We start from the raw sequence: 14,821 nt of genomic DNA, 5'->3' as shown, positions 1-14,821 counted from the left end.
TTATTATTATTCTAAAAATTAAAATAGTTAAGCATGTAGCAAATAGTAAATTTATATTATTACATGCATTAAATTTATATTTATTTTTTATAAATGTTTTTATTATTTCTTTTATCGATAATTATTGTAAATTCTCAGGATATAAGCTGAATTATTATATGGATTATATTTTAGTTCGATTAGAAATTAATTGTACAGTAAACACAAATGATTTTTAAGTGATACAATAAGAAAATAATAAAATAGAATATAGATATAATAATTAATACGCTTGATAATGAGAATAATTTACTGTTTATTATTTTGAAAATTTAAATATGACATGTGATGAACGTAACGTTTAATGTGACGTCACGAGATCTGTTTACTTCACAGTCATCTGTGCGCGGGAATATGGCGATAATGTTCGTTGCAAGTGAACGTCGTTCTGTGTTACACGAATGTTTTGTCTCGTTCCAAATAAGTCTACGCGTAAACACCAGTCAAGGATGATCGCCGGAAGGTGTTTATTAGCATGTATGATATGATTGCGAGTCTTTCGACACTTGTAAAGCCAATCGTCTCGTTGTATCGTACTCTGCTCGCCTAATGTCGGAGCGTTGTCGCGAGGCTACCTTCTTTTTTCGATCTTCTAAACGTATCTGGCGAGTTTCGGAAATATAAAATTGAACAATAGGCGATCAACATCGGGTATTAATAAGTCGATACGATCGCGATTTAGTTTTTCCATATTTGTAAAATCCATGTCAGTTGCATCGGACATTATTTGCCGAGTCATCGATGTGAAGTTGCTTTATTGCTTTCATCGATAGTAACGAGAATGTCGAACGACATTACGGACGATCGTCGCATTTCGCGTTTGTGTTCGTATAGAAGTACATCGCGCTTATAATCGTGTGTTACGAGTGTCGTGTGCATTGCCGGTCAACGTGATAATAAAAGCAAGTGATAATAATTAGCCCTTTCAAATAATCGAGTCGACCCTTTCAATAATATTTTTGTCTCACAATGCTGCTCTGTTCGAGATAGTCGATGCGCGATGCAGAATTATTTAATGGAGAATTATTTAATCGTTCTGCGTTTGATTGAGTTCGTATTGGAATCATCGCGTTTGGAATCATCGCGCAATTTCGTATTGAGGATGCGTCGCGCTCGTAAAATTCGGGAGTGCCGTGTAAATCGTGTGATCGGACGTATATGTGAAAAGTGAAAAGTAGTGCCATGCAAATGTGTTGAGACAAGATAATTGGAGCAAAGCCGAAGCCAGCGGATCGCAACAGCGGCGGCGCCAAGAAATGTAACAGCGAGATATTCACCGGTGAGTGCATTTTAATATATTACATTTGTTTCGGATTTCTTAACATATTTTTAGCTTTGCGTCTGAAACATGGCGCCTCTTTGCGCGCGAATCCATGTAGTTTAGTTAGGCACGCCATCAATAGATGGCGACGCTCAAGCGAGGGCGCTCGGCGAGCATTACAGTCCTTGCATCTGGCCAGCTTCGGCAGTATGGCTTCGGCTGCCGGTACGTGCGTATTGTGGTGTTTTGTGGCGTTACGCCGCGTTCTCGGTCGCGGGTGTGCGTGCTCTGTTTCGTGAGAGAAAAGGATTTGCGGTGAGGAGGCTTACCATTGGGAATCAGTCGGGTGGGCGAGAAACGTGAGACGCGAAATAACGTGAGCCGGGAGCAGTCATGCGGCGAAACGTCAAGATCGCATTGCTCGTGTCATGCGCGTGGATGTTCGCCTTTGTTTACTACTACCACACGTCCAGAGATACCAAGGTAAGGCATCATTCACGTCAGCTGGCCCTATGTTTCATGAGGTTTCATGGAAAATCAGTAATACATCAAACAATGTCATCGATGTAATATCTGCCGTGCATGATAGAAATCGTTCGCACATTGCTTAGGTTATGTATTATCTTATGTTCTGTAAAATGTTATTAGTATTTTGTTTGTGTTCTTTTTTCATACTATGAAACTGTTAACGCAACATATAAGTTAATGAGTAATAATACTTTGAGTAATAATACTGCAATAAATAAATACGAGAAACTAATTTGTTTAACGCATATTCAAATGCGAATTTTCAGTAGTAAAATAAAACTACTTTGAAATACTCTTGTTGCAAGTTTAAATTTTCAAATAACGTCAAAATATATTTGTTGTGTGTGTTTAATAATTTTTCAAATATATACATATATATATTTTCATAATCAATTTAGTGTATATCGGCACATTTTTTATTTTTCTACTTATTTTGATCACAAGCTTGTAAAAAATATGTGCACGTGAAATCAATATTTGACAAACATATATATATATATATATATATATATATACACACCATATATACATAATTTTTATTAAATTTTCCGCTGCGGTTTGCATATAAATTTGAAAAGCATTTGGTATGTACGCTGGAATTTTTATTCTTAAATAATTTTTATACATATTTAAACATATCACGTGCTGAGCGAGTACGTTTGCATAAATTTGTTGCAGCTCATCAGTTCACATTTATCATGCTTCTATAAACGAAAATAATTTTTATGATACTTGTTCAGATTTATTATTGTCCATTTTATAAACTGTTTGATGTATTACTGCAGTAACTTTTAAAATAAAAAAATACGCATTCTATTCGCATCGGTTACGCACTACGTATATATTAATATTACATATTATGATTTATAAATCGAGATGTAATTTCTTTCTTAAGAATATTTTTCTAATCTATTTTCTAATGCTTTGCATATGCTCTTATTTATATGAAAATAAGCGGTGGTTGATTGTACTTTAAATTCCATGTGACCCTATTGCTCGTTCATATGGTCACATTATGGGATCAACTTCCATGTTCCACGGAATAATAATCCTGCAGAATCCCGCTCGAGACAGTCATAGAGAAAAAAGAATGATAATCTCCCACATTTCCTGGACTGTATCTTTATCTGCCATGTAGTTAAATTAGATCGTGACCCATGAATTTCAATTCAATTCTGATTCTTCGATTCTCCAAGAGATCGCTCGATCGTTGATTGGGTAATTTCCAATATTCCATAATTATCGTGAAATCATTTCATAATGCATTATTATGAAATTTTTTAACTGTCAAAGGTCATGCATTTTATAGTGTGACTCTTGTACAGGCTATATTTGGATTGTAATGTCCTGCCGTAATTATAATTCTTATGAATATAACGTAATATGCACACATAATGCGTAATTATACTATTAGTGATTTGACAGATATGATTTAATACCTGATATTAATTATACCTGGTTAGAATTAATTAATATTTATAATAATACGTTAGTATATATTGATACTAGATTTTATTATCTATCTAATCAGATATTAACATATTAATTCAGATCATGATTAATGGCTTAATTGTAAATTTTTAATTTTTCTTTAAGTTTTATTATGAAATAAATCAAACTCGCAGCTTAATAACGTGCGAAACAAGAAAAAAGTTAAATTGGAGATAAATAGAGAGAGAAGCTACAGTAGTAAGAAATTACGAGTTATTTTCAGTATTTTTTCGATACTCGAGCTCGCGGCGGGCGAGCTCGAGCCTTATCTGATACCGACTGTAAGAGACGATTCCTTAGATACTGCTCTATCTCGCTTGCTTTCATTTTCGCGTTACTATTGTCCCCGGGGAGTCGCCGGCAAGATTTATGGGACACTTCATAAAAGGTAAACAAGTTCGCATTCTTATTATAAGATATATTGGCCCGTTGCGAGCAGCGATTTTATAATCGGAGAATTACTGCACTGCACTACCAAAGTAGGGAAATTATAACACGTTCAGAGTTTGTCGCGATAGAACTGTTATTTAAATGCGCGGCCGCGACCTCTGGTACTGATCGAGTTATGCATTAACATGTTACATCGAACTTGGGAAGCGAACGAACCTCGAGGTAAATGTAACGTTAAACATAATAAATGCTTAATGTGACGTGAATAATGACAGAGTGCGGCAGCCTCTACCGCGGCACCCGTTCCAATTCGGTACTTTCGCGTGATCGCGTGCGACACGACCAATCGTACACGTACGTTCGCGCTACCGTAAAACGCCGGACGCTTCACTGGATAAACTCTCGGGCTACCGTGATTTTCAGGCGCGGTTTCTACAGCTCGTTGGGTTTTCATAAAAAGACTATATATGTTTCACATAAATCATCGTCGGTTAAATTAATCTGACCAAAATCTTGCGTACTAATTGGGTGACACAATTTCGTGATACCGTCCGTGACTGGGTAATCCCTTTATTCAACCGCTACTGCGTATATCATTTATTATAATGGCGTGAGATATCTTCCTCATATTGCTACATTAATGTGCACATCGAACGTGTCTGTCCGTTGCAATATATTAGATATATGTATATTTGTACATATTATGATTAGGGAATGTGATAAATCACAGTTGTTGTATTCGTGTAAAATTCAGGTCGCAATTTGTCAACTGAAACTAGAAATGTCGTACGGATAATTAGTATCGTGCCGCGCATATAATGAAATTTATACGCGCTAATTTACACACCATTCTCCCGTCCATAACTCGAAATTGCACGACACCGACTTAGATTAGATTAGAATAGATTAGGGCTACAATTAAGTATACGAAGTTATGTCTCGTATTCATACCGGGGAGTTACGTAATTATGAGAAGTTGCTCCTAATTACTTAATCCATAAGAGAAGGTGTCGTCACTTCAGACTTGCGCCCTTCTAAATTTTGAGAACAGTAAGAAACGATTACGTTAGCTTCACGTCTGTATTCTAAATTATAATATCTCGCACAAAATTCGGGAAGGAAAACGCTGTGATATAAGTGCAGAATAATAATCAAATATTTGTGCAAATATTATTTACGTGTATAGTTGAATTTATACAAATAATATATAAATAATAGATATATTTGTACATATTTTATTATTATTATTTATATATTTATACTCATACATCAATTTTATGGAACTACTAGGAGTGCCAAGTGTGCTCGTTAAAATCTGGCACACATTATGAAAGAGATTCGGCTTATTTCTGCACTGTGAAATTTTACTTGCATATCGGCCAAGATTGCGGTCAATCACCCCGAGAATCGAGATGCATTTCATAGCCGCGGTAGCCTGCTTGTAACAAAATCATTAACATGCGGAAGCATTTATTCCGTATGCGGGACACGAATCAGGAAGATTGAGATGCACATTCGCGATCACTTGAATTACAGTGCACATACGTACGGTCTTCGTTACATATCTGCACTTGGTTATTACAAGTATAAAAAACCATAGAAACTGGATTCACGCGCATTCCTTTGCCATCATTCTTGATTTTAGACGTCACATATGATTTACCGGACTAGTTTTCATAGTTAACAAACCTTTTGAAGTATTTCTAAAATATGTTTCTAAATATATTTCTAAATATGGATTCAAAATAGGTGCGTGTTACAATTTTTTTTCGTATATAATATATTAAAATAGGTTGACTATCGAATTTAATAGTTAATATGATAATTAGCTACATTAACTACTGGAAGAGTATATAGTTGTTTCATTCGTGACACGTGAAGACAGGCATATCGCATACAGCCATACACGCAGTGTGGCAGGTGGCATAACGTCCGTGTATTCCATGACGCGTTGTGAGGAAAGGCGAATGCATTAAATCGTAAACATCGAGCTATTCTATTCCGAGGATGTTGCAACTTGCCGGATAGATATTTTCAGTCTGTCATGCATAAATCGAGACTTAACTACGAGCAGTTGTCTTTCATTTGTGATGCTTTACAAATATAATAAAAAGAGACTAAGATTTTATTGAGAAATAAAATTATGTATTTATTTTTTGCTGATTTTGGGATTTATTCTGTAAATTAATCGGAGGTGTGAAACTATGGCATCTCGAAATGCGAATTTTTATAAAACTTATGCGGTATTTGATTGTTTAAAAATTGACCATATTGATTTACTCAAAATTTTTTTGTTCTCTTTTCTTATTTTATTCTCTGCAAGATGAAAATTACGTATGGACAAATATAGTCGAATTGTGGACAATCAAACAAGTTTTGTAAAAGTTCGCATTTCGGAGTGCCAGCTTTACAGACCTAAATTAATCGGCTCCGTGGAAAATTGATGTGGTCAGCTTTTCGGCATAGTTATATCAATTTATTTCAAGCGCGGTAAGGAGTGAAGAAAATAAAAGGAATTACGTGGATAATATGAACGAATGATGTAGCGCCGGTCTGCCCAGGACTTGTATTTGCTGTTAAAAGGCCGCGGAAGATCGATCGAGGCATTGTAATTTCAATTTGGATTCTCTGTTTTTCATGAGGATTGCTCTGCTTCCTTTTATCTCAGAGCGTCTCACTGAACAATACTATCACTCACTGAATAATACTATCTCAGAATTGTCGGCTAGTTTAATTTTTCTTGCGTTTCTGTATTGTTCTTTCCTGTGACTTTTGCGATTGCAGTCGTAAAAGAAAGTACTTCCTTTATAATAACACTTATATATCTGCAAAATTAATAAGTTTGGTTAAACTTTGAGGTTTTTATTTGCTGAAATAATGAAATTCATTATAATCGCATGGCAATTTAATTTATGTTTAATAAGTCACATTTTTATAATAATTTATTTCAACAAACATTTTTCTCTGAAGAAATTATGTGGATGCAATTTTTTTTCTAATAATTTTAATAATTTAATTTTTTTAATAATTTTTGCATTTTTTAAATAAATTTTTATTTAATTAGAAAATTTAAATGAGAAGAAATAAACGAGAATTTCTATAATACTTTGTTTATACAACTGTATACAATTATTTACAATATTAAATAATTGCATTGCCGCCACAATTGTCGTTTTAATTGAAAAAGTAAATTTATAATCAAATTTACGATGTTTACTGAACTTATTGACCTCTTCGCTGAGCGTTATCATCACAGTCGCGTATCGGTGATATTGTACAGCACATAATTACGTATTAATCGTAGTTTATAATCTAATGTTTAAACGTGTGCATCGAGCTATAATTATCGGTGAAATCGTAATTTACCTCGTGAAATATCACACGAGCACAAGCAGCATATTAAGAAGTTCGAAAGATGTTTGCCGGCGAATGATCAGTGTCACTATCGATTTCACTTCATGAACTACTTTATGTCAGTCGTTTACTTTTCTGAATGATGGAAACTGTTTGCTCGTTCGTAAATCCTAATCCTTCCAACCTGACGCTCATTAATCGTCGCTAATCATTCGCGACGAAACGAATGAAAATAAATGACTTTCTCAAGTATTCACGGTTATTCCGATATACTCGTATTATTTTTATCTACAGCATTATCGATTTTTTTAGTAGCAGTTAAATCGGATCGGACAATAACTGAAAATAGCGTACTTAAATAATAATGCGACACGTAATAATGTGCAACACGTTATTTGTACGATTCCTCTCGTTGTTTGGACATTGGTGAGAAACTGCAAGATCGTTGAAATCCTGCCGTTTAAAGAGACTATCTTGAGACTATAAATTTTACCCACTGCCATTTACTGCGGAAAATCGATGAGGGAGGAATCCGTGTTCCCACGCACTTATCGCATAAAATTCGCTGGGCGAAATCGTTTCTCGGTTGTCATCTTTTCTCGGGAGAATTTTTTCAATCGCCGAAGCCGAAGCGCTTTGCATGGAGGGAAGATCTAAGACCGTGTTCGGTGACTGACCTGACTTGCCTCCCCGTAATCGCCGACGCGACGCAGCGCGGCGCTTAAACGCGAACGCGCTAATGGGGCGGACTAATCGCGTTAACCTGCAGGAAACGATTCGGTCGTTAAGCACGGCAGCCGCAATCGAAGCGCCGCCGAGTGCTGCTTTCGTAGCGGGGTTGATTAAATCATCGTTGTTTGGAGTGTCACGCGTAGTTGCTCGTATGGCGAGCATTGCACTCAAGTAAGAGTGCCGCTCCGAAGCGCTCGGTTTACACGTCGCCGATGGAAACGGCGCTCCATGTGCATTTCGGGCTAAATTGCGACGCGGTGTTTGTTCATTTTCTAATACACTAAGGGTGAAAACTGATTTTCATACTGCGCATACGGCATTTCTTATATCATTCATTTCTGATATGTGGATATGTTTATCAATTGATTTATGTCTTACACGAAGACTGTAATACTATAGTTGTGCTATTTTATATATTGCAAGCTATAGTAAAAAATGTAACTATTTCATATTAACGCATATTTCAGTTTTTATTTTGTTTTTGCTGAAAATAAGATTGAAGCACTAAGGAAAAATAGCTTCTAGCAGGTAAACTTGGTTCCGCTTTATATCTAAAGCGCGACATAAAGGAGCGATCGAATCATGTCGTCCCCCTTCAACGAAACGCATTGCGGTATTTCAATGTAATGGCGCATTTTCGAATAAGTTTCTCACGGAGGTCATAACGCAGCCCTTTTTTCTCTTCTCGATCTTGTTACATGCAAATAATTCCTCTTACTTCGCTTCGTGGAAGGAATAAAAACATGGAGCGTTATCGTTTCTCCGCGACCGGCGTATAATTTTATTATTATTTGAAAATTTGCGTCTGAGAAATGTTATTTCTATATTAAATGAAAACAATTATATTATCCTTTTATTTGAAAAGTAATGCGTAAGTGAGAAGTGCAAATGCATAAATGAGAGAAATTGATGCGTCGCGTTAACAAACGAGTCGCACGGCAAACGATATTACTATCGCTTTTCTTCTTGGCTTGTAAGTCGAGAAGACATATCCCGCATACATTCTCACGCTTTATTCGCGTTGCATACTACATCCGCCATATTACATTACCGCCGACAGGAGACGTTAATTATCAGGATGAGTAAATGTAGAGCAGGCGAGTAATTTGATTTGTGTAATTATCAGCGTTATGTCGGAGCATAATATTCTGATATGTCATGTGCAAAAGGAACGAGCGAGCTGATATATAATGGTCCTACTATAGTTTGCGATCACGTTAATATCGTTTTAAATTAATAGAAAATTCTGTTTCGCAATTTTCAAATTTGGAATTTTGTCACTCGATTGCATTACGTAGAATTTTATTAATTTCGCACGCATTGTTAGATTTTCTCATTTTATCGCTTTAATGTCCTAAATTTTCTATCTTTGAAACATATATCAAAGCGCATTGCATGCATGCTAAATTAAATAGTAATTGACAAATTTTACCGCAGCTGATCAGCTGAGTTTATGTATTGGTTTTATCGGTGTTTTATACAGATTTCCGTTAATTGGTATTTATTCATGCTATTTACTCATGACATCGGATCGCAGTTTGGTTTTTTAACTACATTATCGTACAATGAATTGATATTCACTAATTGGCTTCCGATATTGGAAATGTACAGTTTATAATCTGTTTTGCTCTATATATTTAATCGATAGCAGTGCAGACTATTTTGTTCTTTTATTAATATAATTTTGATAATTATTTTCCATGTTTTTATAAGTAAATTTTTCTATAATGTCGAGGCTCAACGCACAATTTGGAAGTTATAGTTGGTATGTGATATAGTGAATAAATTTAGTCGTTTGAAAGCAGTCAGTTGTTTTTCATCGAAATATATGTAAATTCAAATAAAATTTTTATTTCACAGAAGATATTAGGACAGTTCACAGGTACATAAAAATTTTGTTTTCAAAAAACATTTGTTCGTAAAAATATTAAAATCCGACATTAAAAGAAGAGTGTGTGTGGAAATATATGAGTTATGAAGGCAAATTACATTGCGCATTGTCCGCGTATTCTATGTCATAGTAAATAGTAATGTGCTTCGCATTCTCTTAAAACATAAAAGCACGGCGATTATCAACGTTGCTTTCAGCAAGAGTGTGCCTTATTTATGGGACAAAAACGTGCGTATCGTGCGCGTAACTCGTGAACACATGTAGCGAACAGCACTCGTTATTTCATGTACGCGTATAGATACACCCACAGTTTGCAATGAACAAAACGCGCTGGCGAAGTGCACCGTCATTTGTATACAAGCGCAACATAACAACTTACCGACACGAGCATTGATACACCATTCATCGTGATTTCGCTCAAAAATCATTAATATCATAAATATTATCTAATGGAGAATTTTAAGAGGATTCAAGATAAATTTACCTCGACAAAGAGAAATGTTTAATATTTAATTGTTTGCAAATTTTTGATTATTTTCTGTAATCTTTATAACAATAGAAATAAATATACAAATATATCATAAAAGAATGTAACTCTATTCTTATAAATTAAGATTTATTACTAAAATGATCAAAAAAACCAGTCGTACATTTGCGTGGTAGACAGCAACGAGCATTTAGGCCACGGATTCGTTCGATCAATCGAAGATTTAATTCGCCGGTGCAACGTACGGTAAAACTGGCCGAACACGATTATACGATCGATAATAATTGTAAATTCGAGGTACATACACACGTATTCTCGCCTCTCAGGCTGCAATTGCGTGCGATTGCGTGCACGCGGGTGTCCGTAAAATAGGGGTGATCCGCTCTCGAGGACCGGTTTGAAATGAGTACCATTCTGGTGACCCGATTTTCGTGTGCGCGTGCAGTTCGACACCGTCCCTGGTATGCGTACACGTGTGTCTTACGACACGCACGTGCATTTGTACTGTGCGCATACCGTCGTAGTATCGGGCATACCAGATATTCCCGTCCGGTGGAATGACGTCTATGGCCAGTTGTCAAAAGTGAAAAATAAAATGGACCGTGGCGGATCAAATCGTGAAATCCCGGGATTTTCTGAAAATTTTTAACCCTTATCCGGATAACCTCCGCTTTCAATAAAAAGCAATGGAGCTTTTCCGGAATTACTAGATAAAGATGCTGGCGACAGAAGATTTTATATTACTTAATAAAGAGCGGCATAATTTAACTATTTATTTAATTCTTCAATTAAAAATTGTATTATAAGAATATATTGTTATTGCACTATACAATATAATTTTATCTAAACTGTAAGATGTAATTTTTATAGATAAATAATGTGGGATAAATGGTTGGCTAGAAGTAACTAGAATAATAACAACAGTTTATTAACAGTATAACAAGTTCACATAAATTCTGTCTCTCGAAACGTTCAAAAATACTTTGAACTGACTTCTTAAAACGCTTGGCACACTACATTCGCTCTCAAACGCTCATTTTTATCTTAAATTCTCTATCATACATTTTCAGTTCCCACAATCACGTAAACACACATTCTCTTTATTTTTCAAAACTTCAATCACACGCTGCATTCACTCAAAACAGTCATTCCGCGCAAACAATCATGCATTAAACGTTCCGACATTCTCTCTCGCTCTCTTGCTCATTCTCGTACACTCATATTTTATAATTCTACAATAATGATATAAAAAATAATAAAAACCAGAAGAGCGGTTTTCAATACGTAAGAATTATCAATTATTATTAATTAATTATAAAAATTGTTTTGATCATATTTTAGGAACTTTTTTGAAGTTAAAAAGAACTCGAAATTGTGGTCGAAATATTATTTATACATCGATTAATAATAGCTTATAATTTTTACGCTCTGACAATCGCGTTTCTGATTTTTATTTATCTTCTATTATATATTTTCGTTATATATATTTAGCTTGAATAAATACGGCATAATACGATCATTTTTTTGTTCCGTGTGTGCGACTATTTACATTACAGCAATTTTAGCTTCAATCCTTTAATCGTGCGCTATATTTGTATTATTCAATCAATGATCAAACGATAGCCTGATCAGTTTAAATTCGCTTCCACGTTTAGTGGCCACTCGATTGATCCGTCACGACCATGTCAACGATGAGAGAGGCCGTCGTTGATACAGCCAGTGCTGCGCGCGATACTTTAATAAACGAGTTCGTTGTTTAATAGAGTTAACGAGCGTGTCGACATGCCGTATTATTAAAACTGACTTTATCATTATTTGATTATTACTCTAATAATTTATAAATTACTATAAAGCATCCATATTGAAGAATATTGTAAATACCTAAAAGCTTTTATCATTGATTATCTTTAATGACACAAATATAAATTATATGGAATATAGAGCGTCGTTACACACAAATTTTTATAATTTTCTCAAAGGAAATTATAACGACTATTTCATACGTCTATTTTCTCTTCCACTGTAATCACAGCCTAGATTGCCGCGGACGTGCAACCGCGCGGGATTAGCATTTCATCGTTGAATTTCGAACTGAGTCTCTGCTTTTCCGGTCGGCTTGTCATCCTCTTGGTCGAATCCCTCCTCATCGTCCATCTCGTTCTCTGTGCATCTTGCGCGCAGAGCAATCTCCTTCCTCCCGCATCGCGTTAACGTACCATCGCCCGAGGTTAATCCCAGACATTCTCGCGCGATGGTTCTCTGGCTGTGGCTCGCGCAAATATTTAGTTAATGTCTATAACTGGCATGCGGGATCCTACGGCCTTTGCTGCAGTCGGTCGGTCGCCGGTAACAAGGCGGTCCTCGAAACGCCGCAAATCTGCATATGCATGCGCCGGCTGTGCGCGCGCGTATCGTTCGGTTCGACTCACCCTTTCACACGAAGCTGTAGGTTCCAACCGGTCCTCCGAACCGCTTTATAAAGTAATGGCGAATCTACGTGCGTACATACGTGGATCCGTCCGTCTGTCAATACGATATTTTTTACACCGCGCTCCTTCGCGGAAATACACGGGTTAAGTAACCGGAAATTGCACGAATCACCACGTTACGCGAAACCGTGGACTAAAAGAGTCGAGGTTTCTACTCCGTAGTTTTAGTATAGATAATGCACAAGGAAATTTCATCTACGGGAACTTACGAAATATTTCATCGCGCATAAAGTTAATTGCCAAAATTTGTATAAGCAAATCGCATTACATTTACAACTTTACCGTTGTATTTTTCCTCATTTCGTACTTTTTATATATTTTTTATACATCATGTATAAATGGCAATTAAAAAATGGAGAATTGCTTTAACCATTTTAATGAAAGATAGTAAAATATAAGCTTTCTCGTTACTGCTCTTAAATATTGAATTATAGTTTCAACTTTAACACAAAGCTATATTATTGTAGGTTGGAAATAGAAATGTTTTACAAAAGAAAGGATTTGTCAGATAGATATAACTTTCTTTAAGCTTGAAATTTTATATTTAATTATAAAACTATCTTGATTCTTAGTAGTAGTTCTTGTTATGTTGATGTTTTGTATTCTTATTTTTCTGCAACATACAGTAACGCTTTACGGCTTGTTCCAAACTGATGATGATTACCTAGTTTGGTATTGAAAAGAAGCATCTTACATGCACATTTCAGCTAAATATTCATTAATGTCGTGGCGTGTTCGCGTTCTGTTCGCTCGCCAATGCCTTTCGGCATACGGATCGAAATTGCATGCGTGCATCTATTCGTCAGAAATCGGCATCGTTGCGGAACTGAGTTTGCGGCTGTAACGTATGTATATTGCGTGCGTGGAGAGTTAGGAGGATTGCTCGGGGGTTCATTAAAGCAGCCGATTCGATACCGAGAACGCCTATGCGCACGGGGGTACATAAATCCGGCTTTGTCAGCAACTAGAAATCGTTAATTTCCGGAGTGTCACTCCGCGCTTCATATGTTCAGCGCCATCATCCTTCTCTATCATATTAGCCTATAAAATAGCCTATATTGCGATAAGCCATCATTACGCAGCCGTCGTATTAAGCGCCGTACTAAATTATCTTTCGAAGTTTCCGCAGTGTATATTACTATTGTAATAATACTTGTACTTTCGCAGCGATAACTTATGGACAAATTATTTATTCTAAGTTAATATAGCAGAGAGATACATTTTCTGAAATTATTTTTATTTTTAAAAAACTAATCCTTGTTAAATATATTAGAACATATAAAAAAATGCATTGAAAAAAGAATTGTTTGATGAGAGAAAGTTGCACATTGATTTTTGACTACCATATAAATACAATCGCGATTGTTTCACGCATGATTTTGAAGGCTGTTTAGTTAGTTATCAAAATTGCAGTCGATCCATTCTTAGTTTGACATATCGGCACATGTGTAAATTACAGAAATAAGAACGAAGATTCCAGCGCCTTGCGTCTTGCTTTCGATCCTTTCTTTTTCTCCAACAGATAAAGGTGTCATGTGGGTGAAACGAAAAAGCGTTGCAAAGCTTATTCGTTTTTGTCATCGGGCGACGGAATGTAGGTAAATTTTATTACGGAATTTTTTTGGAAAAAAATTAGAAATAGGAATTACAAATAGTTTTATTCAGCTTTTTTTGCTACGCATTTATTTTATGCTCGAATAATTTTTCGATAAACTTGATTAAATCATTGTTAGCTCTGTATCACTAAATACAACATTTTTCTACTGTTATTTCTCGAAGTACATGTTCGGTATCTAAAAAATTTAGCCAACGAGTCGAACTGTCAAACAATTCCGACGAATGATATTTCCTGCCGGTGCACTGTGGGACCAGCGCCAATTACTAGTTTTATTTATTTTGTAGTAGAGACAAGCACCGAAACCGAAATCGGTTTGGGGAGGTATTCGACCTCTATTTAGGTTGAATTTCTGGGAAACATGTTTAGATGTCCAAAAATATTGCATTGTCAGAGAAAACAGTTGTATTGCGTAATTGCAAATAAATAATAAATTGGTAATAATAGTCTATTTAAATGAGAATCATCATTAAGTTTCTGAATCGACGAAAAAGATTTCATTGCGAATAATTGTATCCAACTTTTCATTGCTTGAAAACATTTT

General features: G+C 35.6%; 1 protein-coding gene across 4 annotated transcripts in view; it reads left to right on the top strand.

Moving 5' to 3' along the window:
- The first annotated feature begins 304 nt into the window (after positions 1 to 304).
- Positions 305 to 14,821, top strand: part of Pgant2 (polypeptide N-acetylgalactosaminyltransferase 2) — a 197,999-nt gene continuing 183,482 nt past the window's right edge. Inside the window, exon 1 of one of the 4 annotated variants that reach the window (XM_012363445.2) lies at positions 305 to 1,318. Coding sequence is in view for 2 of the 4 variants with exons in the window: in XM_012363441.2 (XP_012218864.1) it covers positions 1,694 to 1,783 (90 nt within the window). In the remaining 2 variants the exon portion in view is untranslated. Of the gene's footprint in view, positions 1,319 to 1,444; positions 1,784 to 14,821 lie in introns of those variants that run through there. The other 3 variants (XM_012363444.2, XM_012363441.2, XM_012363443.2) reach the window with 3 other exon arrangements.

Source organism: Linepithema humile, chromosome 4 (genome assembly GCF_040581485.1).
Source record: "Linepithema humile isolate Giens D197 chromosome 4, Lhum_UNIL_v1.0, whole genome shotgun sequence".
Taxonomy (NCBI): Eukaryota; Metazoa; Arthropoda; class Insecta; order Hymenoptera; family Formicidae; genus Linepithema; species Linepithema humile.
Note: the sequence above shows the minus strand (reverse complement) of the source record. Positions and strands in the feature narration are given on the sequence as shown.